We start from the raw sequence: 26,835 nt of genomic DNA on the forward strand, positions 1-26,835 counted from the left end.
ATAATCTAAAAACAAAATGTTTTGTTGTCAATATATTATAAACTTAGTTAAAATAGTTCGAAATATTTTTATTGGTTACTTAATCAACTTTAATTAAACAAAGTTAAAAACTACAAATATAATTTTTTTTTCTCTATCTTTGCCAGCTATTGCTATTTATTTAACTGTGAAGTATTTTAAAATACAATTCTGTGTGCTCACTTATCGTCATTATTCAAATGTGATTTGACAATAACAACTTACAATACAATAATAATATGCAGCTGATTAAATTAAGGCTTTACCATGTTTTTGTTTTAATAAAACAAAATACAAAAGTTTTAACATGGGCATTAAATAAAAAAAATTTCTGGGTTTTTGTTGATTTTTGTAATCTGGTACACTGTTATATTAATTAAATAATACTAGGTTTTTTTTGTTAAATCGCTAGTTGGCGTTAGGCAATTACATGTACAAATAGGGCCACAACAAATTTGTATAGCCTAAAATATATTTGCCAGGTACCGCAAGATATTAAGCGGTTTTGCTGCAAAAACAAATCGAGTCTTAAAAACTACAACAAAGTTTCTGTATCCTGATAATTCCTTAAATAAAAAATAAATTTTTTTTTTGTTTATTTTAACTTAAAATTAAACAACAATACTTTGAATTTTATTCCGCCAAAACTATAACAAAATTCTATTTGTCCTTGACAATAGAAGTAACATTACAATTTAAACATTTAGTCTATTGAGACTGTAAACTTTTATGTTAGCATTGTTCGCAAACGCAATGGTTACTTACTAAAAAAAAACTTGTACAAAAGAATAGAAGCTCTGATACTTGGTAAAATATTATAAAACAAGGTAAAACATACAACTTTACAATCTAACTTAAGTGCTATATCCTAACTACCACCCTCAAACAAAACAAAGGATAACTTAAACTTCCGTCTACAGGTGTTTATGTGAAATCTATTTCAAGAAGCACTACTTGTAGCTAATTTTAACCTGGGCCCAAAGTAAAATTGGTTTGCAAGTATGCCTTACACGCTTAACTTATAAAAATTCTACTTAAAATTAACGACACCCTTAGAATAAATAGAAGAGCTATAATTTACCTAATAGCCCGTGGGTTAACCCTATTGTATCAATATTAGTAGGTTTTAACATGAAATTTCGAACCCAAAACACTGCACGACGTTGATTTACGAGTAGGCTTACCAGCTCTTAATAAACATCTTAAATCGAGTATTAAAGTCTCGTACCCACTCGACTGTACTCGCAGCACAAACAAGTTAACAGTTCGCCAAGCGAGGTAAAGCCGCTATATTGTGGTTGTGGTGACGTAGTTACGCCGAATTCGCATGTTTGCCCGTTTTCGTAACGACTTATAAGGGTATTGGCCTGGAGGATGCACGGTTAAGTACCCCGCATATCGAAGCGACTTGACGCCTAGACTTTGCGGTCTGAATCACTTTTGGACGCGTGGACATGTCAATGTAATTAACAAGTCAATTGTTTCCGATCGTTTGCGGCTGAAGGGCTATGAATAGCCTTATCAACCTATCGTCGAGTACAGGTTGCAAGCCAAATAACTTGACTCAAGTGTATTGCAAGGATGATAATGAAAGTACGATTGCCTCGGTAAAATGATAAATTAATTAAAAACATATGAGTTGGCGATTCTTTAGATCACGATGCGTTTTTTCAGTGGAATTTTGCCAAGACCAAAAATAAATATCACACAAACACAGTTAAAAAAGCTTTGTATGCAACACATTGAACATAAGAAATAGAAAAATCATGTTGTTTTGTAAGTACACAAAGTTTACCCAGGCCTCTGCTTTTTTAATAGATTTTATGTTTATGTTCACACAAACCTGTCGGAGATGACCTTTAAAGCCTACGTACAGTTATAAAATGTCTATACTAACTATAGATATCAAACATTACAATATAACAGAATATTACTTAAAAGCAAAAAATATCACATAAAGGCCGAAACTGTGGGAAAAAGATAAGCAAATTCCTGATTTCTTTGAAATTTTTAAGTTGAAATTTTAACTAAATCACGCACAAAGATGACAGATCGGCACGAGCAAATATCAACCCAAAACTTAATGGAAAGTTAATGTACTTCTGTTGCCAGGTGTTAAAGTCATAAAAAAAGTTATTCCGTTTCAATATTTGGTTTGCTAGCAAATAACAATGAACTTTGAAATGTCAGACAAAATATATGTTTGCCAATTTTTATGTTTTCATATATATAAAAATAATACCTTACAATAAAGGACTTAGTTCGATATGTAGTTTGCAAAAAAACATCGGATTTTGGTTAGTTTAAAATTTGAAAAATTTAACATCTGGCATATGCAAAGTTAGTGGTTGTATATTTTATACAAACTTTATCAATTTTAACCACATAACGAACAGCAACAAATTAAATTTACAAACATAGTTAGCTTATCAGAAAAACAACATGCAATTTAGGCACAACAAAAAAGTCACTCCCTAAACACAGCTTATAAATATCCCATAAACTTTCATAAACTTTTGACGTTCATAGAAAAACATATACAGTTCCAAAAACCAATAAAAATGCCTATTTGCAATTTTCAAGTTGTTTCAAATCAAAAAATTACATCCAAACATTACATCATTTTCCTAAAAAGTAAAATAACGTATTTAAAGGAGTGTTATTTAATGATAGGCTGTTAAATACGTATTGGAAACCTTTAATTTAATAACCAGCAATAAGTAGATGTAATTAAATGAAGTAGGTTTAGGCTCCTTAAGGATGTGGTTTCAAAGTTTTATACTTATCATTTTCCACCAAAAATTATACAAGCCTAATAATTAACCTCTTGGTAACAAGCAACTTTCCCTTTCCGACCTGACAGTCCATTTATTTCTAAACACTAAATACATTCAAGTATTTATTTCTAAACACTAAATACATTCAAGTGACTTTTTTTCTTTATGTAATTGTTGGTAGGTTACGGGTAATAATATGATAGAAAACTCGATAAGGCACTCGGGACCGAGCCGGGGTTCTGACAGTTACTTCGTGTATAGGCTGTCAGGGATAACATCAAAGACAAATACAGAAAAAATAAATAATATATTTAAACTAAGTTTATACTATTGGTTAAAGCAGGAAACCTATTTTTCATACAATACAAAAAAATTTAAACTTTTTTATTTTTACATTTTATTGCAAATAAATTACTGATATATATAGACATCAAATTAGCTAATTCTGCCTTGTACGGAAACTAATCATTAATAATCAAGCGAAAAAACAAACCTATATTAAGTAATATGCACTTGAAAAATTTATTACTCATAACCTTGTTTATCGAAAGCGATAAAGGTTTTTTCCAAATAGTTGTGGCGTGTGATAATTTTTGAAGTCATATTAAAACTATTAATGTCGCTGAAATAAAAAAAAAACTTGACAATTTAAATTACGAATTTTGGCAATAAATAATTTTTTTCAGATTTCGATTAAAAAAAAAAAATTTTAACCAAACGCAAAAAAATTTTAACCAAATTGTTACTGGAAAACAACACCTACATGAGTTTAAATATACAAGTTTTTAACCCAAGTTAGTTAGGTTAAATGTATATATAAAAAAACGCACAATTTTTTTTACTAAAATATTTTAACATTTCCTTATCGAAGAAGTTTAATAGCCCACCCAGATTATCAATTTAAAATTAAGCAGATTATATTTTAAGTGATTTGAAAAAGCGGTTAATACGACAACAATACCTTGCTTATGCTTAACTACTTTTAAGGTCTGAATCTATTTACCACACATTTTTTAAACAGTGTCATACTAATAGAATTAAATTTAAAAGTAACTTAATTTAACACTCCATTAACTTTGTTAAACCTATCCGGTACAAGCGTTTACACAATAAATATAAATTCTACCATAAAATGCTATTTTTACAGAAAATTTTCCGACAATAAAAATACAAAATTTTGCTATTTTAATACACTACACACCATTTATTCTTTATACCCCCTCAAACTATATTGGGTGACTTAACATTTTACAAACTTCAACAGTGTTGTTTTTGCCATTAAAACACGGTTATATTCGATAATTCGGTTTATATCAAAGAAAGGTTATAATCTTTCAAAAGAAAAGTATTACGTATTAAAAATTGCGGGAATGCGAAAATTTAAAGATAGGCAGCGAATAGGTAAAATAACGGCCCGCAAAAAAATAACAAAAATTGAACAACGCTACAGAAATTTTAAACGATTTCACACCAATATTTACCATAAAATTATATGTTTAAACACAACTAACGCTTTGCCTTTGTTAAGTTTTTTTTTTGAAAAATTACATTTTTAACAAATATTACCTTTACCTTATGCCACTGCTATGAGCAGTTATACCGAAGAGGTAATATATGCTATCAAGATTACATCAGAATATGTTTTCCATTAAAACTTAGATTATTTGCGTAAGGCGGTCAACATTCGTATTCAGATGACATTTTCCCAGATAACTAACTTTTCAAATATTAAAACTGGAATGGCAAGTAAAGTAAAAACAACAAAAACTTAAAAATGTAACTGTGTTAAAGAATAATCACCAAAGGCCTTAGCTAAGCTTGTTTACAAGAAAGGTTAAACTTAAATAAACCTCATAACTCTTCCCTAAAAGTTAAACAACTACTTAAAAACTGACAAGGTAATCTCAAAAATGCATTCTATCGTATACGTTTAATAATAACAGTAAACCCAAAACACGCAGCAAGTCATAACAAACTGTTGAAGCTCTTAGCCTAAGTCAGCTTCGACGCCCGCGCAAGTCAACTTTCAGCAAAGAATTTTTGTCAAAAACAACTAAACGCGCACGCTTCTGGAGAAAGTGCGAAAATTTGAAAACGTATTAGGCATAATTGTGGTTTAGCGATTTAAGATCACGGGTTTAAGCGCTTAATCATGTAAGACCACCTCGTTTTTGACGGCGTGTTGATAAAAAATATTTTTAAGTATTCCTTAAAATTCCTTACGGCCATAATGTTATCTAAAATAAGGTTTATTTATGCTAACACTTACATTTGTTTTTTTAATTTACACAATAACCCAAGATTTGTTAAACGCACTTTTTGTTGTCTTTATTGCTATACTGTCTTAATCAACAACCAACTAAACATCTATTTTGTAAGTGTAACAATATAATTATGTATTATAACAACGTGTACAATATCTTATTATTTCTCTAATTGGTCACGTAAATTCTAATTGCCCTAAAATTTGATAAAAGAGTCTACGAATACAAATTTAAACCAATAATTACAATAATAATAAAACAAATTTTGCTCAAAGTTATGTTAATGTCCTTAAAATTGTAAAGATTTGTCTAAAAGTTGCCAATATACAAGCAAAGGGCGTTAAAAAATCATTTTTAAAGTTGGCTATTACAACTGTTGTTTTCAAATAAAGGTTAAAATTAAGTTAATATTTAATTTTAGTAAGTTTGTATTTTCTAACACAAATTAAACATGTAATTGTGTATGCTATCCACTTGAACCTAACTAAACATAGACTTAACTTATTAAAATAATAAACTATACGTACTTAATATAATAACACTACAGTTTAAACAGTAACGCTACAGAGAATTAATTCAAGCTTTGTTAGGCTGTCTCATACCGTATTATCTGACTTCATATCCCGTATTTTATTTCATAAAATTACTGAAAACAAATATATCGCAAACCATCGGAAGATTATGGTTGTCATACGGCAAATATTTAACCAATCGCTAAGTCATCTAGCCTTGTGTAAAGCTAAATTCTAATTTAGTTAAAACAGTACTGTATATCATTTTAGCTAAAGTGTTTAAGCTAAGCTTGCAATAAATTTACAGTTTCAGTAAAAGCCAGACTGAAAGTTTGTACTGATATACTTGTTTCCATTATAAAGTGCAATGACATGTTATTTATTTTCAAAATATGATTTACCGATATAACTTTTAATACTTCGTGAAAAGTCAATATTATCTAGGAAAATAAGTTTGGAATTTAGATGGCGCCTAACTATGAAATAAATTTGCAAGCGCCAAAAAGAGATATTTGACATAAATAGAAAGGGCAGGTTTTTAAACCGAAAGGAATTTTTATTATTAATCTGAAGTCCTTTGTATTGTTTGACTGGATTAAACAATTTAATTTTGAGAGTATTTAAAATTTAAAAGTCAGATTTATTGGTATAATATTTAATAAAATATAATGTTTAACAATAAATTTTAACCGTACAATAGCGGTTTTATTTATATTTCCAAAGCCAAATTTGTGTAAAATTAAGAAATTATTTATTTTTTAAACATGCTCAAAAAAAAAATTTGATATATTTTTTTTTTTTTTTTGTTTTTTTTTTTTTTTTTTTTTTTTCTTTTTTTTTTTTTTTTTTTTTTTTTTTTTAGCAAAAGTTTTTTTATTCGACATACAGTACAACACAGAAAAGAATAGCGTAGCACGTAGTAGTACATATTAAAAAACAAATATTAAAAATTTTAAATAGCTAAATACAAACATAAACATAGTTTAAGGCAGAGTTGACCATTTTGTAAAAAAATTTTCCATTTTTTTAAATTTTTTATAACGATACAAATCACAATCTCTTAAGTTGGTTACAAAAAAAATAAGTTCCCTAATTGTTGGTGTCCGTTCAGCATATTTACAAATATAGACAATATATCTAGAGCATAATAATAATAAATTAATTAACGAATGAGAGTGATCATGCGAGACCACTCCAAACAAACGTTCGCTGTTAGAAATAATTAAAGGAAGTCTTAATGTGGCCGCAATCCAGGATATGGCATCTTCCCAGAACACGTTGGTTACTGGGCATTTACAAAAAATATGGTAAATGGTCTCACTTTCGGCTTTACAAAAGGAACATACAGGCGTGGTCTTCACCCCAAACGCAAAGAGAGCATCGTTAGTAACTATGGCCCTAAGGTTTAATTTAATTTGAAAAGATCGCAATCTAGTCGTCAAACTTGTGTCCGCAGTTAGTTTATAGACTGATTTCCATACGTGTTCGTTTAAACTCGGGTCGTTAATAGTAGATTGCCATTTTAATTTTTGTTTAATCGGAGTTTTTGTATTATTTAATTGGTAATTGTAAATAGACTTAACTGTACCGCCGTATGTTTTAAGAAAAAGTAAAATATCATCTATGTATTTTAAACCTGAGCGCGTGTTATTGTTAAAATAAGAGTCGTCAACATATGGTAGCTTGGATTTTAGTTTTATATAAAAAATGTAATCGTCATTTGTATTTCCAATGTTATATTTTGAAACTAGGTCGCTAAATTCAATGTGTTCGCCATTGTTTGTATATAGTTGTGAGAGGTCGGTCAATCCACGTTGTAGCCAGTTGGGGTTAAAGAGATATTTTCCTCGATATTTAGTGGTCTTATTAAGAAATATTGGTTCGGCGACATCGTCAGGTGGTAACATTATTTTTAATAGTTGTGCTGTTGTTCGTAAGTTACGAAGCGGTAAAATCCTCGTTATGTCTTTATGGTTGTAAATCAGTTTGGAACACATCACATTCGCAATTGTTTGCAGGTTTCCTGACGCACTTTCTATGTTTTTCCATTGAGACTTAAAGTTCTTATCAAAGAGTTTTGCTGCCCAACGTGTGTATAAGGCTAAGATGTAACTTTCTATATCAATCATATTAATTCCTCCCTCTTTATAATGAAGATGTAGTGTTTCGCGTTTCACACGTTCCCATTTGGAACCCCAAATAAAAACAAACAATTTTCTTTTTAATTTTGCCAAAAAAGCCTTTGGTGGCAACACTGGTACAACGCTAAGTTTATATATTAAAGTAGGTATAACTAGGCTTTTGATTATCGTTGTTTTTCCGATTAAAGTAAGGCCCCGAGAGGACCAGATTTGGAGTATGTTTGCAATTTTGTTAAGTGTTTCGCTAAAGTTTAAGTTGAAGAATTGTTTATCACTAATGTATTTGGAAATCGGTATGCAAACGCCCAAATATTTAATGTTCTCCGACGGCCATTGAAGGCCAGCGGAGGCGAAGGGATGATCTTGGTTATTTCTACTTGCGCCAATATAAAAGGCTTGGCATTTTTCTATGTTCATCTTACACCCGGAGATGTCCCCGAAAAGATTTACAGTTTCAAAGACTTTATCAAATTCATCCGAGTCACCGTTGAGAAACACCAAAGTGTCATCAGCTAAGAGCGATACTTTAAGCCGGTCTTCATTTATTTTAATACCTTGAATAGATTTGTTTATTCGTATTGCCGTTGCCAGACATTCTATGCAAAGAACAAACAGCGTTGGTGATAACGGATCGCCCTGGCGCACCCCCCTCTGTATAGAAAAATAGCTGGATAGAAAATTATTATTGATAACTGAGCATTTAGGCCATCTATAAAATGTATTTAACCATGATAGTACATATGGGCCAAATCCAAATTGTATTAGAACCTCTTTCATGAAGACCCAGTCTAAGGTATCAAAAGCTTTATATATATCTAGGGCAATAATCGCCCCAGGAAGATTTAAATTATCCACATAATCAATAACATTGAATATAAGTCTTAAATTTTCCCCTATATATCTGCCCGGTATAAACCCAGTCTGGTCTCGAGAGACTAGATCATCAATGTGCTGTTTAATTCTAGAGTTAATTAGTTTGGCTAGTATTTTATAGTCTGCATTTAGTAGGGTTATAGGTCTATAGTTTATGGCAAAAAGAGTATCTTTGTTCGGTTTAGCTATTAAGGTAACCACACCTTGGCATTGAGATTCACTTAAAGTGCCGGTGGCCTGCGAATATTTATAACATTTAAGTAATGGGTCCTGCAACTCTGACCAAAATTTTGAATAAAATTCAATAGGAAACCCATCAGGGCCAGGAGATTTGTTTGTTTTCATACTTTTCATGCTTTTATGGCACTCATTTTTACTTATAAGAGACTCGGTTGCAGTTCTTTGGGGCTCTGATAGCTTCGGCAGGTTAAGGTTTGTTAGAAAGTGTCGGATTTTATCCAACGGATATATATCTTTTTTCCGAGCAAACAAGTTTTTATAAAATATCGAGAGCTCTTTTAAAATAGAATGTTGGTCTGTCAAAATGGAATTTTGAACTTTTAATCGGTTAATAATTTTTTTATCTCCGTGGCGCTTTTCTAAATTTAAAAAATATTTCGTGTTCTTTTCACCTTCTTCCGCCCACTTTGCTCTAGACCGAACAATCGCGGCCTTTGTACGATTCATTGCTAGATTGTTAATTTTTTGTTTACAATTGTTAATTAGGCGCCATTGATTTTCGTTTTTTAAGGTTCCATCGTTAAGAAAGGAATTTTCCAGTTTAATTAATTCCGCTTCAAGGCGAATTTCCTGTTTAATAAATTGTTTACTTTTATATGAAGAATATGCGATAGACACACCTCGCAGTACGCATTTCAGGGCATCCCATCTAATATGTGGCGTTGTATCGAGTTCCTGATTTTGTTTAAGATAGTTTTGAATTTCCTTTTTAATTAGGTTTATGTAATTTTCGTCTTCCAACAAGGATATATTAAGTTTCCAATACCCTTTACCCCGCGGTGTTGAGTCAAGCAACAGCGTTAATTTTACTATTTTATGATCTGATCTGACACTAGGTATGATATTAGCTTTAAGCGTTTTGTTTATTAAATTTGAAGAGGTTAGAAAGAAATCTATTCGACTTGCGACTTTTGGGTTATTTTGAATACGAGAAAAATTTAATAAATTGGGATGTTTTACTCTAAATATGTCATTAAGATTATATATTTGCATCAGCGAAATAAGTTTAGCACGCGCTTGTTTGTTTGAGTGGGCTAAAGCGCCACCACGTTTATCCAGGTCGTTATTTAGTGTTAGGTTGAAATCTCCCGCAATTATCATATCATAACATGTTAGTTTATCAATATTCGAAAATAAATTTGCAAAAAAATTTGGCTCGTCACTGTTTGGAGCATATATGCTAGCCAAGGTCAATCGTTCGTCATTAATTTTAATGTTTAGAATAATAAATCTACCGTCCGTATCCTTGATAACGTCATATATTTTATAATTTATAGTCCTAGACAAACAGATCGCAACGCCCTTGCTCCTACTTGTGCCGTGCGACCATTCTATTTCGCCCCCAAATTCCATTTGCCATAGTTTTTGATCTTGCATAGTACAGTGAGTTTCTTGCAAACAAGCGATATGGATTTTTTTATGTTTCAGAAAATTAAATACCGTTTTTCTTTTAAGTTTATCTTGGAGACCGGCCACATTATACGATACAATTATTAAAACCATACTTATATATAAAAAAAAATCAATAAATAAACCTATAATACAATCATGTTTTACTACCTTCTATTTTCCCGGCATCCGTATCCCTTTCAAACGTCATTCCACAGGGACATGTGTACGGCTTCTCCGAAGTGACGGTTACGGAGTAAATCTTGCCGCATTCACAATGTATGGTTTTTCCTGCACAGATGTTATTAGTGCAGGCGCGACTTCTTGACTTCGGGGGCACAATGTTCATGTTGTTGCATGTATCAGATGCACATCTAAATGATCGCTTGTCACAGGTTACACAATCGTAAACCTGCTCATCGTTCACAGCTTCTCTTGAGTACTGCCTGCAGCAAGGGAGTTTTCTCATTGTACGATTGCATCTTACACATCCTATGATAGTTTTTTTAATTGGGACCAAAAACCTTTCGTCGTCCGCGCAACACGCCGTCACTACATCATAATTCAAGTTGCAATTCCAGCAATGGAACTTATCGTTGGACTCCAGTATCCACGCCTCTCTTTTGCAACCAGGGCAATCCACATTTATTTTGTTTTCGCTTAGGCTCAAAGCCTTGGGCCTTTTTCCTGTTTGAGGGGAGATGGTATCACGCCTACGTTTGTAGGTTACCTGTGTAAAAGTGTCGTCTGCTTCGTTATCAGTGATGTTTATGTCAGTCTCGCACTCGTTCGGTTGTGATTCCTTATCGGCTTCTATTTTATCTTTATTATTGCCGTCTGTAGAGTCTCGAGATAAAACTGATACGGACTGGCTTGCGCTTAATTTAGGGAACTCTCCTAACTTTTTAGGGCAATTAGCGAATTTGTGTCCTTTTTCGTTGCAATTTTTACAAGTAAAAATTTGATTTTCATATGCCACAAACATCTCGTACCCCTCTATTTCGATATAGCTCGGAATTGTATCTGGTTTTAAATCTTCTTTGTTCATCAGAATTGTACGAACTCCAGTTATAAGGTTTTTGCTGTCTTTACGAAAATAAACTTTGTGGACTTCCCCGAATCTTTCCGAGAATACTTCTTGGATTTTTTCGTTACTTAGCGGGATTGGCACCCATCCTAATGTAACTTTTATTTTGTCTGTATTGTAAAGTTTTATTCTGTATATGCTGGCGTTGCATTTTTCGTTCAAATCTTCCGCTAAATCCACCACTAGTTTTCTTGTTTTGCAAGTTACATCTATCAAATTCCCTTTTCTTATTGAAATTCCAACAAAGTTTTCTAGCGAGATGCTACTTTCTATCAAATAGTTTAGAAGGTCTTCCCTTGTGGTTCTTTTGACTGTTCTAAAGCTTAGACAGTTGGGCCTTTCTAGCCCATTGCTTGTCTCTTTTGCTAAGGCTTTAGCGTAGCTCATAACCATTTTTACTGTAAACCAAAACACGACCGCACGCGACGCGTCCAATCGTGGTATGAAAATTTGATATAACAAATATACTTAAAATTTTTAATCTTTGGTACACCTAGTGTCTGAAAAAAATGATCTGGTCAACGTGTGTCGCATAAAATAATTAATAGCCTTAAGCGTATAGATTTAAATAACAAATTGGTAAAAGCATAACTGTTTAACCTAAGTTTAACTATTTTAAAAAAGTATGTTTTTTATGGCAAAACTATAGATAAAATACAACAAATAATGATAACATTGTGTTTTGTTTAAACAGTTTTGTTTTACTTAAAACCTAAGTGTAGTAAACGTTTAATAATATGTAGGACTAATAATTGCAGGCGTTGTCATTAGTATAAAAAATTTAATAACGTTTAATTAGGTTATAAAATTTATGAACATGTCAACATTCACTAGTAATTTGTTTAGTAAAGCATTGCACGGAAAACGAGGTCATACCGGTTAGAGAAATGCCAGTAACTCATACCCGATAAGTGTAGGCCAAAGAAAACTTACTAGTTTGTTTGTCTCGGTTCATAGCGCTCCTAATAATATGCTTTTTTAGATATTTAGAAAAAGAGAAAGCCACTATGAGCAAGTTTATGAAATACAACATTCCGCTTTCGACGGTTACTTATTTAATAAAAGAAGTTTATAACATAGAAGTTACAAAAGTTACCCGTTTAAACGGATATATTGACAAGAACTTTCTGGTAGAAGAATTGAAAGAAGATGTATTACATAAATATGTATTAAAGTTTAAACTATGTGGATATCCAAAAGAGCAAGGTATATTGAATATTAGTTAAAATGGTAAGCTAATATAGAATTAGTAAATAACCCTAATAGGTATATCATGCTATCTGTAGTAACGTTATACAAAAAATGATTGATTGGTTTGATTAATGTAAACATTGTTGTGCGTTTTGTTAGCTGATCTATGCTACGAAGCAATGTTTAGACTTCAGAAACATAAAATTAACTCTCCGTATCCGATCAAAGCTGTAATCGGTTGCTTTAATCCAGAAGTAACAGTTAGTAAGTGCACTTAACACAAACTTTTAAGTATAAAGTAAAACATTTATTATACAATAAAAAATATCTTTAATAATTTTTAAATAGTTATATTTCAAAGGTTTCAATTACAATTAAGTTTTAATAATTTCCTAGCAAGCACTAACGTCGTATTTTGCAAAATTATTAAAAGATTATGTCAAAAATTTTATTAATGGTGAATACTTAAACTTATTTTAGCTGACGACTGTGGAGTCGAGGTCACATGCCCAATTGAGCTTCTCTCATTCGTTCCTGGAAGGTCAATATCCGAAAGTAAACTTTCACCTGATAAACTTTTGGGAGTATCACATGGCGTTGGAAGCTTTTGCGGTTTGATTTGCAAATATCTCAGGGTAAAAAAGTTGTTATTACCTTGTTCAGATTATATCGTAACTATAAAGCATTTGTTTTTTAATTTTTCAATTAGGAAGCGGAAGATACAAAAATCATTAAAGATGACAACGTTTGGCATTTAGAAAATTTTTGCTTATTGACTGACCAATTTCTTAAATACGTTACCGACACTCAACTTTACAAAATCATCGACGAAATATCCAAAGAATTTAAAAATCTTGTGTTTTCATCGTTAAGAAAAGGTATATTAGCCTTTTTTCAGATAAATTAAGACTTTGTTCCTTATTAGAATTTACTATTTTATTTAAGTAATGTCCAAATTTAAATTGCCAGGATTAACTCACAATGACGTTAGCAACACAAATACAATATTGATGCAATCAAGTTCTGTATCGTCTAGTACTACATACGAAGATGTCATCAACAGATATGGACTTATCGACTTTGAGGATGTTTATAAAAGCTACATAGTATTCGATCTGGCTGTATGTGTATGTTATATGATGACAGAAGGAGTTGGCACTTGCGTTAACAATCCATTAGATATAGGGTTAAATATAATAAGTGGGTTTCAAAAATATATGCCCCTAACTGAACCCGAAAAAGATGTATTGTTTATGGTTGTGTTAGCACGTATCTGTACATCGTATGTAATGTCAAGATATGCTATAATGCAAGATCCTAGCAACAAAGAATACTTAAATATACAAGCGTCCAAATGTCCTGTATTGATCAAGTTGCTTTGGGGCAAAAGCAAAAAAGAAATAATGAAATACTGGAAAATATAATAAAATATGTAGGACAATTTGTCATTTTCGCAAATACTTTTTTTAATCATGACATTGTATTTTGTATATATATATATTAAAATACTTTGCGTACAAAGAGTAAAAGTGACTTTAATATTCTAGCTTAATGATAAATGTCATGCAACCTAGCCAACGATAAATGTCACGCAACCTCGCTACATAGTCAGTTATAAAACATAATCAATCATTTTTAGAGGCTGTAAAGTGATTTTATTAATTAAAAAGTTTGGTATTAAAACAGAGTTAAGTTGGAGACGTTTTCATACATTAATATTAGGCCGTACCCTAATTCACTTAGCCTATAGTTTACCTAAGTTACGCTTTGTACGCATTTAGTTTAATAAAGCGAAACTGTACCAACACGATAGGATGCAATGGTATTGTCGTTGCATTCTACCAGCGTATGCTTGTACGATGTAGTATGTATAAAATGTATACAGGAAAGGGGCATAATTTTTTGTGTTTAACACAGATAGAGTTTAAAAACCCGGCAAAGCATCGTTATTTTGTCAAATATATATAGTTAACTGAAATCTTGTTGTAGTTTTACAGTAGGTAATTTTAAATATTTAAAATTTCAGGTTTCAAACAAATAATTATGTAAGTACACCACACAAAGGGTAAAATTCTTGACTATCTTTATGCTATTGACAGTTGAACAGTATTAAAGTTATATGGTTTTGATTATATTAACTACATTTTTCAAGGCAACTAACAATTTGTAGTGTTTTTTTCATAGCGATGACCGAATTTAAGAAAATCAACTTTTTGCACTCTACTGTAATTAACTTAATGCAAAATGTTTATAACAAAAAAATATTTAAAGTGGTTCGATTGGATGGATATAATGACAAGAATTTCCTGGTAACGGAAGATGGAAATATAAAACAACAATATGTTTTAAAAATAAAAGTGTGCGGCTATTCAAAAACAAGAGGTGAAATTTTTGGCCTGTGTCTACCAACTGAAATAATTCACTTAACAATGAACGAATTAACTATGCCATTGTCTTAAATATTTGACTTTGTATCACTTGTAGTTTAAAGTCATCCAAAATAAAAACGAGAAAATTTACAGGAAACGTAAACTTTAAGTTATTTATCAATGCTAACATACAATACAATATTTTTTTTTATTTTGCAAGCCGATCGCTGCCATGAAGTAATGTTTAGGCTGCAAAAATATGGAATAAATTCCCCATACCCTATCAAATCGGCCAGTGGTTGTACAATTCCAGAAGTTACAGTTGGTATGTTATTACATTGCGAATAAATTCTTACCTACCAAAAGTTTAAGTAAGTAACAAAACCACTGTTTTTATTTTACAGCTGACGACTGTGGAGTAAAGATAACGTGCCCAGTTGAGCTTCTCACATTCGTTCCTGGAAGGTCAATAGCCGAAAGTGAACTTTCACCTGATAAACTGTTGGAAGTATCAAATGGCGTTGGAAGCTTTTGTGGACTAATTTGCAAATATCTTATGGTACAAAATTTTTGTTTAATATTATTTTACTTAAGACTTTAATGTATTTAAATCTGGAAGCATTGCATATAAATTTTAAACATATTAGGAAACAGAAGACACGGAAATTAGTCAAGATGATTACATATGGAATTCACAGAACTTTGGTCTGTTGACTTCCCAATATTTGAAATATGTTACTGACGACAAACTTTATAATATCATCCAAGAAATATCAAGCAACTTTAAAAGGATTCTTCCAATTTTTAAATCTTTAAGAAAAGGTATACCATATCAGTAAAATTAAATTTCAAGTTATTTACAAGACTATGTCATTTTAGGATTTTTAAGGGACCATAACTCATTATCTACAATTTTTAATGTTATTGTATATTGTTAGGGTCAATTCACAATGACATTAGCAACACGAACATTATGCTAACAAACCCAAAAATCATTTCATCAAGTACTAAATACGAAGATGTCATCAATAGATTCGGACTTATAGATTTTGAGGATGTACATAAAAGCTACATGGTATTTGATCTGGCCGTATGTGTATGTTATATGATGATAGAAGGAGTTGGCACTGGTGTCGACAACCCATTGGATATAGGGTTAAATATCATAAGTGGGTTTCAAAAATATATGCCTCTAAATACACCTGAGAGGGATGTATTGTTTTTGGTTGTGTTAGCACGTATATGTACATCATATGTAATGTCAAAATACGCTATAACACAAGATCCTAGTAACGAAGAATACTTGAACATACAAGCGTCCAAATGTCCTGCTTTGATTCAATTGCTTTGGAGTAATGGCAAAAACAAAGTAATGAAACATTGGGAAATATTATAAAAAGTGATGTGTTTTTAAGATTTAGCAAACAGTTTTAAACAAATATATAAAACTCTTTGGATTACATTTCACATTTATTTTCATAGTAAATAAAGTATCTTATGTTAAAATTTTTGTTAGATAGTAGTTTACTTAAGACCTTGATGTATAAAAATGTTGAAGCATTTTTTTCTTTAGTTTAGCTTTGGTCCGAAAAATGGACTGGTCAACGTGTGTCGCATAAAGTATTTAATAGCCTTGAGCGTATATATTTACATAGCAAACTTTTTAAAACATTACCTTTTGACTTGTGTTTAACTAATTCAAAAATTCTTACCTATGGCGAGATTATGTTTCCCTAATCCGAAAATTAATGAAAAATTGTGTGCTGTCAATTTGGTAGCAAACGAAGCAAAACTAAATGAACAAAAATATTTTATAAAGGCGTATTTGGCGTATAAGGTGTAGTTAGAGAAAATTTCTGCCAGTTCACAAGTTTTTTTTATCAGTTCATAAAGCCGCTAAAATAATGTTTTTTTAGATTTTTAGAAAGCTTTTATTTATTTTTAAACTAGAACCATTATGAGCAAGTTTATGAAATACGACATTCCGCATTCGATTGTTACTAATTTGATAAAAAAAGTTTATAACATCGAAGTTACAAAAGTTACTCGTTTAAACGGATATATTGACAAGAATTTTTTAGTAGAAGAGTTAAAAGAAGATGTTGTACATAAATATGTGTTAAAGGTCAAGTTAAATGGATATCCAAAAGAACAAGGTATTCATTTCTATAGTTAAAGTGGTAATCGACTATAGGCATTGTAAATAACCTTTGTAGGTGGGTTTAAAATGTCATTGTATTGAAGATAAGCAATAAGTGATTGATTGGTCCTAATAATATAAACGCTGTTGTATTTTTTCAAGCCGATATTTGCTATGAAGCAATGTTTAGACTTCAGAAGCATAAAATAAATTCTCCGTATCCGATCAAAGATGGAAGCGGTTGCTTCAACCCAAAAGTAACAGTAGGTAAGAGTACTTAACACTTAACTACACCCATAAAGAAATTTTTTTTTTTGATAAATATTATTTTAGCTGACAATTGTGGGGTTAAAGTCACGTGCCCAATTGAGCTTCTCTCATTCGTACCTGGAAGGACAATATCCGAAAGCAAACTTTCACCTGATAAACTGTTGGAAGTATCACATGGCATTGGAAGCTTTTGTGGTTTGATTTGCAAGTATCTCATGGTAAAAAAACCTATGTAACTAGTTTCTTGTTCAGTTTATATCGCTACAGAACTTGTCATTTGTTATAATATTTTTTATTAGGAAACGGAAGATACAGAACTCATTAAGGATGACCATGTTTGGCATTTAGAAAATTTTTGTTCAGTATCTGATCGTTTTCTTGAATATGTTACCGACACTCAACTCTACAAAATCATCGAAAAAATATCCCAAGAATTTAAAAATCTTGTGTTTTCCTCATTAAGAAAAGGTATGTTCGGCTATAATTTAATAAATAAGTTAGACATTAAAAAAAATTGATGTTTTTAATTTAAATTTACTAAGTTTCTAAAAGAGCTAACAAACTTAATTTATCAGGTTTAATTCACAATGACGTTAGCAACACAAACACAATATTGATGCCACCAGGTTTAGTAACATCTAGTACAAATTACAAAGATATTATCAATGGATTTGGTATTATTGACTTTGATGTTGCATATAAAAGCTACATGGTATTCAATCTGGCTGCATGTGTTTGTTATATGATGACAGAAGGAGTTGTCACTGGTGTCGATAACCCATTAGATATAGGGTTAAATATAATAAGTGGGTTTCAAAAATATATGCCCCTAACTGAACCCGAAAAAGATGTATTGTTTATGGCTGTGTTAGCACGTATCTGTACATCTTATGTAATGTCAAGATATGCTATAGTGCAAAATCCTAGCAACGAAGAATACTTAAATATACAAGCGTCCAAATGTCCTGTTTTGATTAAATTGCTTTTGGGCAAAGGCAAAAAAGAAATTATGAAATACTGGAAAATGTAATAAAATATGTAGGACAATTTGTCATTTTCGCAAAACTTTTTTTAATCATGACATTGTATTTTGTATATATGCAAATTTCATTTTTATATCAAAATATTTTGCATGCAAAGAGTAAAAATGACTTGAATTTCTGGCTTAATATTATGTTATAAATTATTGCTGCATGTTAAATATGTTTCCTGAGCCAACGATAAATGTCATGCAATTTCGCTAGTCAGTTATAAAACATAATCAATAATTTTTAGAGGCTGTAAAGTGATTTCATTAATTAAAAAGTTTGGTATTAAAACAAAATAAAGTTGTAGACGTTTTCGTACACTAATATTAGCCCTTACCCTAATTCACTTAGCCTATAGTTTACCTAAGTTACGCTTTGTACGCATTTAATTTAATGAGGCGAAACTGTACCAATACGATAGGATGCAATGGTATTGTCGTTGCATTCTACCACCGTATGCTTATACGATGTAGTATGTATAAAATTTATACAGAAAAGGGGCATAATTTTTTGTGTTTAACACAGATAGAGTTTAAAAACCCGGCAAAGCATCGTTATTTTGTCAAATATATATAGTTAACTGAAATCTTGTTGTAGTTTTACAGTAGGTAATTTTAAATATTTAAAATTTCAGGTTTCAAACAAATAATTATGTAAGTACACCACACAAAGGGTAAAATTCTTGACTATCTTTATGCTATTGACAGTTGAACAGTATTTAAGTTATATGGTTTTGATTATATTAACTACATTTTACAAGGCAACTAACAATTTGTAGTGTTTTTTCATAGCGATAACCGAATTTAAGAAAATCAACTTTTTGCACTCTACTGTAATTAACTTAATGCAAAATGTTTACAACAAAAAAATATTTAAAGTGGTTCGATTGAATGGATATAATGACAAGAATTTCCTGGTAACGGAAGATGGAAATATAAAACAACAATATGTTTTAAAAATAAAAGTGTGCGGCTATTCAAAAACAAGAGGTGACATTTTTGGCCTATGTCTACCAACTGAAATAATTCACATAAACAATGAACGAATTAACTATGCCATTGTCTTAAATATTTGACTTTGTATCACTTGTAGTTTAAAGTCATCCAAAATAAAAACGAGAAAATTTACAGGAAACGTAAACTTTAAGTTATTTATCAATGCTAACATACAATACAATATTTTTTTTTATTTTGCAAGCCGATCGCTGCCATGAAGTAATGTTTAGGCTTCAAAAATATGGAATAAGTTCCCCATACCCTATCAAATCGGCCAGTGGTTGTACAATTCCAGAAGTTACAGTTAGTATGTTATTACATTGCGAATAAATTTTTACCTACCAAGAATTTAAGTAAGTAACAAAACCACTGTTTTTATTTTACAGCTGACGACTGTGGGGTAAAGATCACGTGCCCAGTTGAGCTTCTCACATTCGTTCCTGGAAGGTCAATAGCCGAAAGTGAACTTTCACCTGATAAACTGTTGGAAGTATCAAATGGCGTTGGAAGCTTTTGTGGACTAATTTGCAAATATCTTATGGTACAAAATTTTTGTTTAATATTATTTTACTTAAGACTTTAATGTATTTAAATCTGGAAGCATTGTATATAAATTTTAAACATATTAGGAAACAGAAGACACGGAAATTAGTCAAGTTGATTACATATGGAATTCACAGAACTTTGGTCTGTTGACTTCCCAATATTTGAAATATGTTACTGACGACAAACTTTATAATATCATCCAAGAAATATCAAGCAACTTTAAAAGGATTCTTCCAATTTTTAAATCTTTAAGAAAAGGTATACCATATCAGTAAAATTAAATTTCAAGTTATTTACAAGACTATGCCATTTTAGGATTTTTAAGGGACCATAACTCATTATCTACAATTTTTAATGTTATTGTATATTGTTAGGGTCAATTCACAATGACATTAGCAACACGAACATTATGCTAACAAACCCAAAAATCATTTCATCAAGTACTAAATACGAAGATGTCATCAATAGATTCGGACTTATAGATTTTGAGGATGTACATTAAAGCTACATGGTATTTGATCTGGCCGTATGTGTATGTTATATGATGGTAGAAGGAGTTGGCACTGGTGTCGACAACCCATTAGATATAGGGTTAAATATAATAAGTGGGTTTCAAAAATATATGCCCCTAACTGAACCCGAAAAAGATGTATTGTTTATGGTTGTGTTAGCACGTATCTGTACATCGTATGTAATGTCAAGATATGCTATAATGCAAGATCCTAGCAACGAAGACTATTTTAATATACAAGCGTCTAAGTGTCCTGTTTTGATTAAATTGCTTTTGGGCAAAGGCAAAAAAGAAATTATGAAATACTGGAAAATGTAATAAAATATGTAGGACAATTTGTCATTTTTGCAAAACTTTTTTTAATTATGACATTGTATTTTGTATATATGCAAATTTCATTTTTATATCAAAATATTTTGCATGCAAAAAGTAAAAATGACTTGAATTTCTGGCTTAATATTATGTTATAAATTATTGCTGCATGTTAAATATGTTTCCTGAGCCAACGATAAATGTCATGCAATTTCGATAGTCAGTTAAGTTAAGTTGTAGACGTTTTCGTACACTAATAGCCCTTACCCTAATTCACTTAGCCTATAGTTTACCTAAGTTACGCTTTGTACGCATTTAGTTTAATAAAGCGAAACTGTACCAACACGATAGGATGCAATGGTATTGTCGTTGCATTCTACCACCGTATGCTTGTACGATGTAGTATGTATAAAATGTATACAGGAAAAGGGGCATAATTTTTTGTGTTTAACACAGTTAGAGTTTAAAAACCCGGCAAAGCATCGTTATTTTGTCAAATATATATAGTTAACTGAAATCTTGTTGTAGTTTTACAGTAGGTAATTTTAAATATTTAAAATTTCAGGTTTTAAACAAATAATTATGTAAGTACATCACAAAAAGGGTAAAATTCCTGAACAAAAAGACTTTATAAAGGCGTATTTGGCGTATAAGATGTAGTTAAAGAAAATTTCTGCCATTTTACAGTTTTTTTCAAACAGTTAATAAAGCCGCTAAAATAAAGTTTTTTTTTTAGATTTTTTGAAAGCTTTTATTTGTTTTTAAACTAGAAGCATAATGAGCAAGTTTATGAAATACAACATTCCGCATTCGACTGTTACTAATTTGATAAAAGAAGTTTATAACATCGAAGTTACGAAAGTTACTCGTTTAAACGGGTATATTGACAAAAATTTTCTGGTAAAAGAGTTAAAAGAAGAAGTTGTACATAAGTATGTGTTAAAGGTCAAGTTAAGTGGATATCCGAAAAAACAAGGTATTCACTACGATAATTAAAGTGATAATCGACTATTGGATTTGTAAATAATCTTAGTAGGTGGGTTTAAAATACCACCGTAATAAAGCTAAGCAATAAGTAATTAATTGGGCCTAATAATATAAACGCTGTTGTATTTTTTAAGCCGATATTTGCTATGAAGCAATGTTTAGACTTCAGAAGCATAAAATAAATTCTCCGTATCCGATCAAAGATGTGAGCGGATGCTTCAACCCAGAAGTAACCATAGGTAATTATATTTAACACTAAACCACACCCCAAAATAAAACTTTATTTTTGCTAAATAATTTTAGCTGACGATTGTGGAGTTAAAGTCACGTGCCCAATTGAGCTTCTTTCATTCGTTCCTGGAAGGACAATATCCGAAAGTAAACTTTCACCTGATAAACTATTGGACGTATCACATGGCGTTGGAAGCTTTTGTGGTTTGATTTGCAAGTATCTTATGGTAAAAAAAACTAAGTAACTAGTTTCTTTTTTAGTTTATATTGCTACACAACTTGTCATTTATTATAATATTTTTTATTAGGAAACGGAAGATACAGAAATCATAAGGGATGACCATGTTTGGCATTTAGAAAATTTTTGTTCAGTAACTGATCGTTTTCTTGAATATGTTACCGACACTCAACTCTACAAAATCATCAAAGAAATATCCCAAGAATTTAGAAATCTTGTGTTTTCATCGTTAAGAAAGGGTATGTTCGGCTATACTTTATTAAATAGGTTAGACATTAAAAATAAATTGATGTTTTTAATTTAAATTTACTAAGTTTCTAAAAGAATTAACAAACCTAATTTATCAGGATTAATTCACAATGACGTTAGCAACACAAACACAATATTGATGCCACCAGGTTTAGTAACATCTAGTACTAAATACGAAGATATTATCAATGGATTTGGTATTATTGACTTTGATGTTGCATATAAAAGCTACATGGTATTCAATCTGGCTGCATGTGTTTGTTATATGATGACAGAAGGAGTTGGCACTGGTGTCGACAACCCATTGGACGTAGGGTTAAATATAATAAGTGGGTTTCAGAAGTATATGCCCCTAACTAAAGCCGAAAAGGATGTATTGTTTATGGTTGTGTTAGCACGTATCTGTACTTCTTATGTAATGTCAAGATATGCTATAGTGCAAAATCCTAGCAACGAAGAATACTTAAATATACAAGCGTCCAAATGTCCTGTTTTGATCAAATTGCTTTCGAGCAAGGGAAAAAGGGAAATAATGAAATATTGGAAAATATTATAAAAGGTGACTTTTTATGGTTTATTAAACTGCCCAAAGCAAATATATAGCTTTATATAGCTATATATTAATTTAACACTTTTATAGGTAAATATTGATGTAAAATATAATACTGTTGTTATAATAAATTGAAGAACACTTGAAAAAAGAAAGAGATATAAAACAATAATACTGGAAAAGCTGAAATTAGTTTATAGTTTTTTTTTGATTTCTCAAGTAAAGAAAAAAAACGAAATAAAGCAAACATTTTTTTATCATGATTATTATTTATTAGTGCACTAAATAGGTTTAAAAGAGTTACTATTAATATTTAAAAAATGAAAGTTTTTCCTACTTAATTTTTAAATTTTTTGTTTTTCGTTTCATCATTATCTTCATATGTCCGTTTGCTGTTATTTTGTGTATTCTAAACAAAAAAATTAAATTTTGTTAAAAAAGAAATATAAAATATTGTTGTATAATATATTATGTTAAACTAGCAGTATGTTAAATGTATTAAGTAGTGTTACCGTGTTGTTTTTAGTTAATTCTCTAGCCTTTTTAAGAAATAGTTGTTTGTTAAATTTATATTCTGCTGCCTAAAAATGAAATTAATATGAGAAACATTAAATTTAAAATTAATTTAAAAATTTAAAATTTGAATATTTTTTTTAATAACCCACAATATCAACCATAAGTGGATCATCTGGATTAGGTTCTGACATTAACAATTGAATTCCAAGTAAAACTGACGTTACATTAAGTGAAGGTTTCCAGGTTCCCTAAAACAAAAACTTTTATGTTTTTAACAAAAAGTATAAACAATAAGTAAAATAATAAAAAAGTTAAAAACCCAAAAAAAATGTTGTGTAGTAAACAGGTAAGACCCAAGATGTCACTGCATTATCTCTTGGGTTCAATACCTACAGGTAGCACAAAGAAACTAAAAATTGATCAAAAGAATTAGAAGGTCAACTTAGTAGTTAAGTAATTTTCCACCATTTTCATACATCTGAAAGCAAACTACACAAGCTTCCCAACTGAGTTAAAACTAATAAAATTTAGTTAAAATAGCAAAACAACTAGTTCCAAAATACCCTATTAAAATTAAATAATTTTTATTACATTCAACCTTGGGTGGTGACTTTAAAATATCGAGACAAATTCTTCCATTTGTGTCAATGTTAGGATGATAAATCGGGGTAATAAACCTTACAGATGGAGGCTCAAAGGGATATCTTTCCGGAACAAAAATTGTAATCTCAAAGGCAACTCCCTCATAACAAGTATCATCGCTGCCAATTATTTCTAAGATAAGATAAAATATTTTTAAAAAATATTAATTTGTTAAACATTCAAAAATATATTAGAATTTTGGGTAGCACTAAGGGGAAAAGAAAGACGTAAAAACAAAAGAATAGCAAAAAGGGGGGTGAGCAGGTGGGGCTAAAGGAAAAGTGTTTTGCAGTTATTTATTAAGCAGTTAGGCAGTGGAAATTGCTGCTGACTAAAAATGACCACAAAAAACACTACCTTAAGCCCTTCCTTCCTTTCTTTTAGTATTCCAATTTTCCCTTTGATCCTTGCTTTTAGTGTTTAGTAATGCCCAAAATTTTAAACACTTTTTTGATTTAAAAAACTTACTTGCTTTTAACAGATTCAAGTCGTCTTCGTTTTGCCAACAAGATATTCCGGGTGGGGGCTTTGTTTCTAACATGTTTAACTCGCGTTTTAACCGCAAACCTCGCTGCATTAGTTTATATCTAATTTAACTTTTCGAAAATTCCACGTGCTTTTTAAAAAACGAAACACAATGGTTGGGAATTCCCCATCTTTCAATGCTTTTAAGGTTAAATAGTTATGACGTTTATTTAGTTTATCCCCCAAATGTTCATTAAACGTATAATTAGTAATACAACCTAAAACTTAAAATATATTAAATAAAAATCTTTAAATAAAATTAAATTAAGACATCATATGCAAAACCCTAGATTTTTAAACTTCTCTCTTTTCTTTCTAATAAAATAAAAGTACGTGATAAAAGTCACGCTCATTGTACTTTATTTATTCCAGAATTTAGTTAAATAAAATGACAAAATAATCAATAAGATCAAGATATTTTGTAAAAACTATAAAAGCTACAATTTTCCACAAAAGTAACAGTTTAATAACTGTAGATCTTTAAAAAAAAGTATCATTTTTACGTATGCCTAATTAGCAAAAGCATTACTACAAAATGACAATTAATGACATTATATCATTAAACATTTTTAAAAATGAGCTAAAAATCTTATTTTTGATAAGATTTTTAAAATATCTCTGTTGTAGTTGCCATAAGATTTCATAGTTAACTTTACATAAACAAAAAGTAAATTAAATTTGCAATCGAATAATGCTAACCAGAAGCTGGCACAAAGGGGATAAAGAGGTCAACGGGGACATTATTTGACGAAATTACGTATTTTGATTGTTAGTTTTTGGGCGGAAATGACGTCATAACCCCTGTGTGACACATTTTTATTGCCACGTTCCCAACAATAAGTGACGTCAGTTGCTTACACCTGAGTTATTAGTAAAAGTGCCTACCTCTGAGTTATGGGTTAAAGTACCCGCCCTCTGAGATATTGGTAAAAGTGCCTACCTCTAAAGAATAGGTAAAAGTGCTTACCTTCTAAGGTATTGGTAAAAGTGTCTACCTCAGAGGTATTGGTGAAAGTGTCCACCCTCTAAGATATTGGTCAAAGTGCCTCCCTATAAAGAATAGGTAAAAGTGCCTACCTTCTAAGTTATGGGTAAAAGTGCCTACCTATGAGTTATTGGAAAAGTTCCTACTTCTGTGTTATAGGTAAAAGTGCCTACCTCTAAATTATAGGTAAAACTGCCTATCTGTAAGTTACACTTACATGTGGCTTCTTCTGTGTTATAGGTAAAAGTGCTTACCTCTAAATTTCAGGCAAAAGTGCCTATCTCCAAGTTAACGGTTAAAGTGCCTACCTCCGAGTTATGGGTAAAATTGCATATTCCTTAAAGTTATAGATACAAGTACTTACTTCGAGGTTTAAGTGCCTAACTCTAAGTTAAGGGTAAAAGTGTCTACATTAAAGTTATAGATGCAAGTGCCCACCTCTAAGTTGAAGAAAAAAGTGCTTACTTCATAGTTATAAATAAAAGTGCCTACTTGTAAGTTATAGGTAAGAGTGCCTACCTAAAAGTCATGGATACAAGTGCCTACTTTAAGGTTAAAATGCCTACCTGTGAGTTTTAGATAAAAGTGCAAAGTATTAGATACAAGTGCCTACATCAAGGTTGAAGTACCTGCCTCAAAGTTATAGATTAAATGCCTATTTCGAAGTTTTAGGTTAAGGTGCTTTCCTTTGAGTTATATTTACAAGTGCCTATCTCAAAAGCTATAGATGAAAGTGCCTACTTTTGAGTTATTGGTTAAGTGCTGATCTCAAAGTTATAGAATTTTATAAGTAAAATGGCCTATTTTAAATTAATATGTAAAAAATCCTTGATCAAAGTTATAAAGACAAGTGCCTAGCCTGAAGTTATAAGTAAAAGTGCTTACCCCAAATTAATAATTAAAAGAGCCAAGTTTTAGAGACAAGTGCTTACGTTATACAAGTGCCTACATGTTAACCTTATCCTATCATTGTACCAACATAACATTCTGATGACGTCACCATAAGTTACGCCAATAAAAAATTTAAAAAGATAATAACTAAAATAAATCAAAACACTCCGCACTATGCACAAGCACTCCGCCTTTAACTTTTATGAATATTATAATATTTTCAAAAAAATATTTTGTAAACACGTCAATTGGACCTGCGCGGTTCTAACAAAACATTAATTTTTGGATTTAAAAATTTTTATTGGCCAAAAATATCATGTGACCTAATTAAACCAAAAATAATTAATTATAAATATTA

At 30.7% G+C, this 26,835-nt stretch overlaps 4 protein-coding genes across 4 annotated transcripts; 3 read left to right on the plus strand and 1 right to left on the minus strand.

The window, feature by feature from the left end:
- The first annotated feature begins 16,818 nt into the window (after nt 1-16,818).
- Nucleotides 16,819-18,301, plus strand: LOC145753353 (hydroxylysine kinase-like). Its single transcript, XM_082569763.1, has 5 exons — nt 16,819-17,017; nt 17,164-17,268; nt 17,335-17,489; nt 17,571-17,739; nt 17,814-18,301. The coding sequence occupies exons 1-5, from the start codon at nt 16,819-16,821 to the stop codon at nt 18,299-18,301; spliced, it is 1,116 nt and encodes a 371-aa protein (XP_082425889.1).
- Nucleotides 18,302-19,516: 1,215 nt separating this feature from the next.
- LOC145753354 (hydroxylysine kinase-like) lies at nt 19,517-20,669 on the plus strand. The gene is given in 4 exon segments (XM_082569764.1): nt 19,517-19,601; nt 19,681-19,835; nt 19,924-20,098; nt 20,215-20,669. Coding segments are annotated over 4 exon segments (870 nt in total).
- Nucleotides 20,670-21,440: 771 nt separating this feature from the next.
- LOC145753355 (hydroxylysine kinase-like) lies at nt 21,441-22,924 on the plus strand. The gene is made up of 5 exons (XM_082569766.1): nt 21,441-21,639; nt 21,785-21,889; nt 21,954-22,108; nt 22,190-22,358; nt 22,467-22,924. The coding sequence occupies exons 1-5, from the start codon at nt 21,441-21,443 to the stop codon at nt 22,922-22,924; spliced, it is 1,086 nt and encodes a 361-aa protein (XP_082425892.1).
- A 270-nt stretch (nt 22,925-23,194) lies between these two features.
- LOC145752608 (ubiquitin-conjugating enzyme E2 T-like) lies at nt 23,195-24,683 on the minus strand. Its single transcript, XM_082568911.1, has 5 exons — nt 24,545-24,683; nt 24,033-24,208; nt 23,584-23,682; nt 23,431-23,499; nt 23,195-23,327 (listed from the first exon to the last, which is right to left on the minus strand). The coding sequence occupies exons 1-5, from the start codon at nt 24,651-24,653 to the stop codon at nt 23,256-23,258; spliced, it is 525 nt and encodes a 174-aa protein (XP_082425037.1). The 5' UTR covers nt 24,654-24,683; the 3' UTR covers nt 23,195-23,255.
- Between the last annotated feature and the right edge of the window lie 2,152 nt (nt 24,684-26,835).

This window comes from Corella eumyota, chromosome 5 (genome assembly GCF_963082875.1).
Source record: "Corella eumyota chromosome 5, kaCorEumy4.1, whole genome shotgun sequence".
NCBI lineage: Eukaryota > Metazoa > Chordata > Ascidiacea > Phlebobranchia > Corellidae > Corella > Corella eumyota.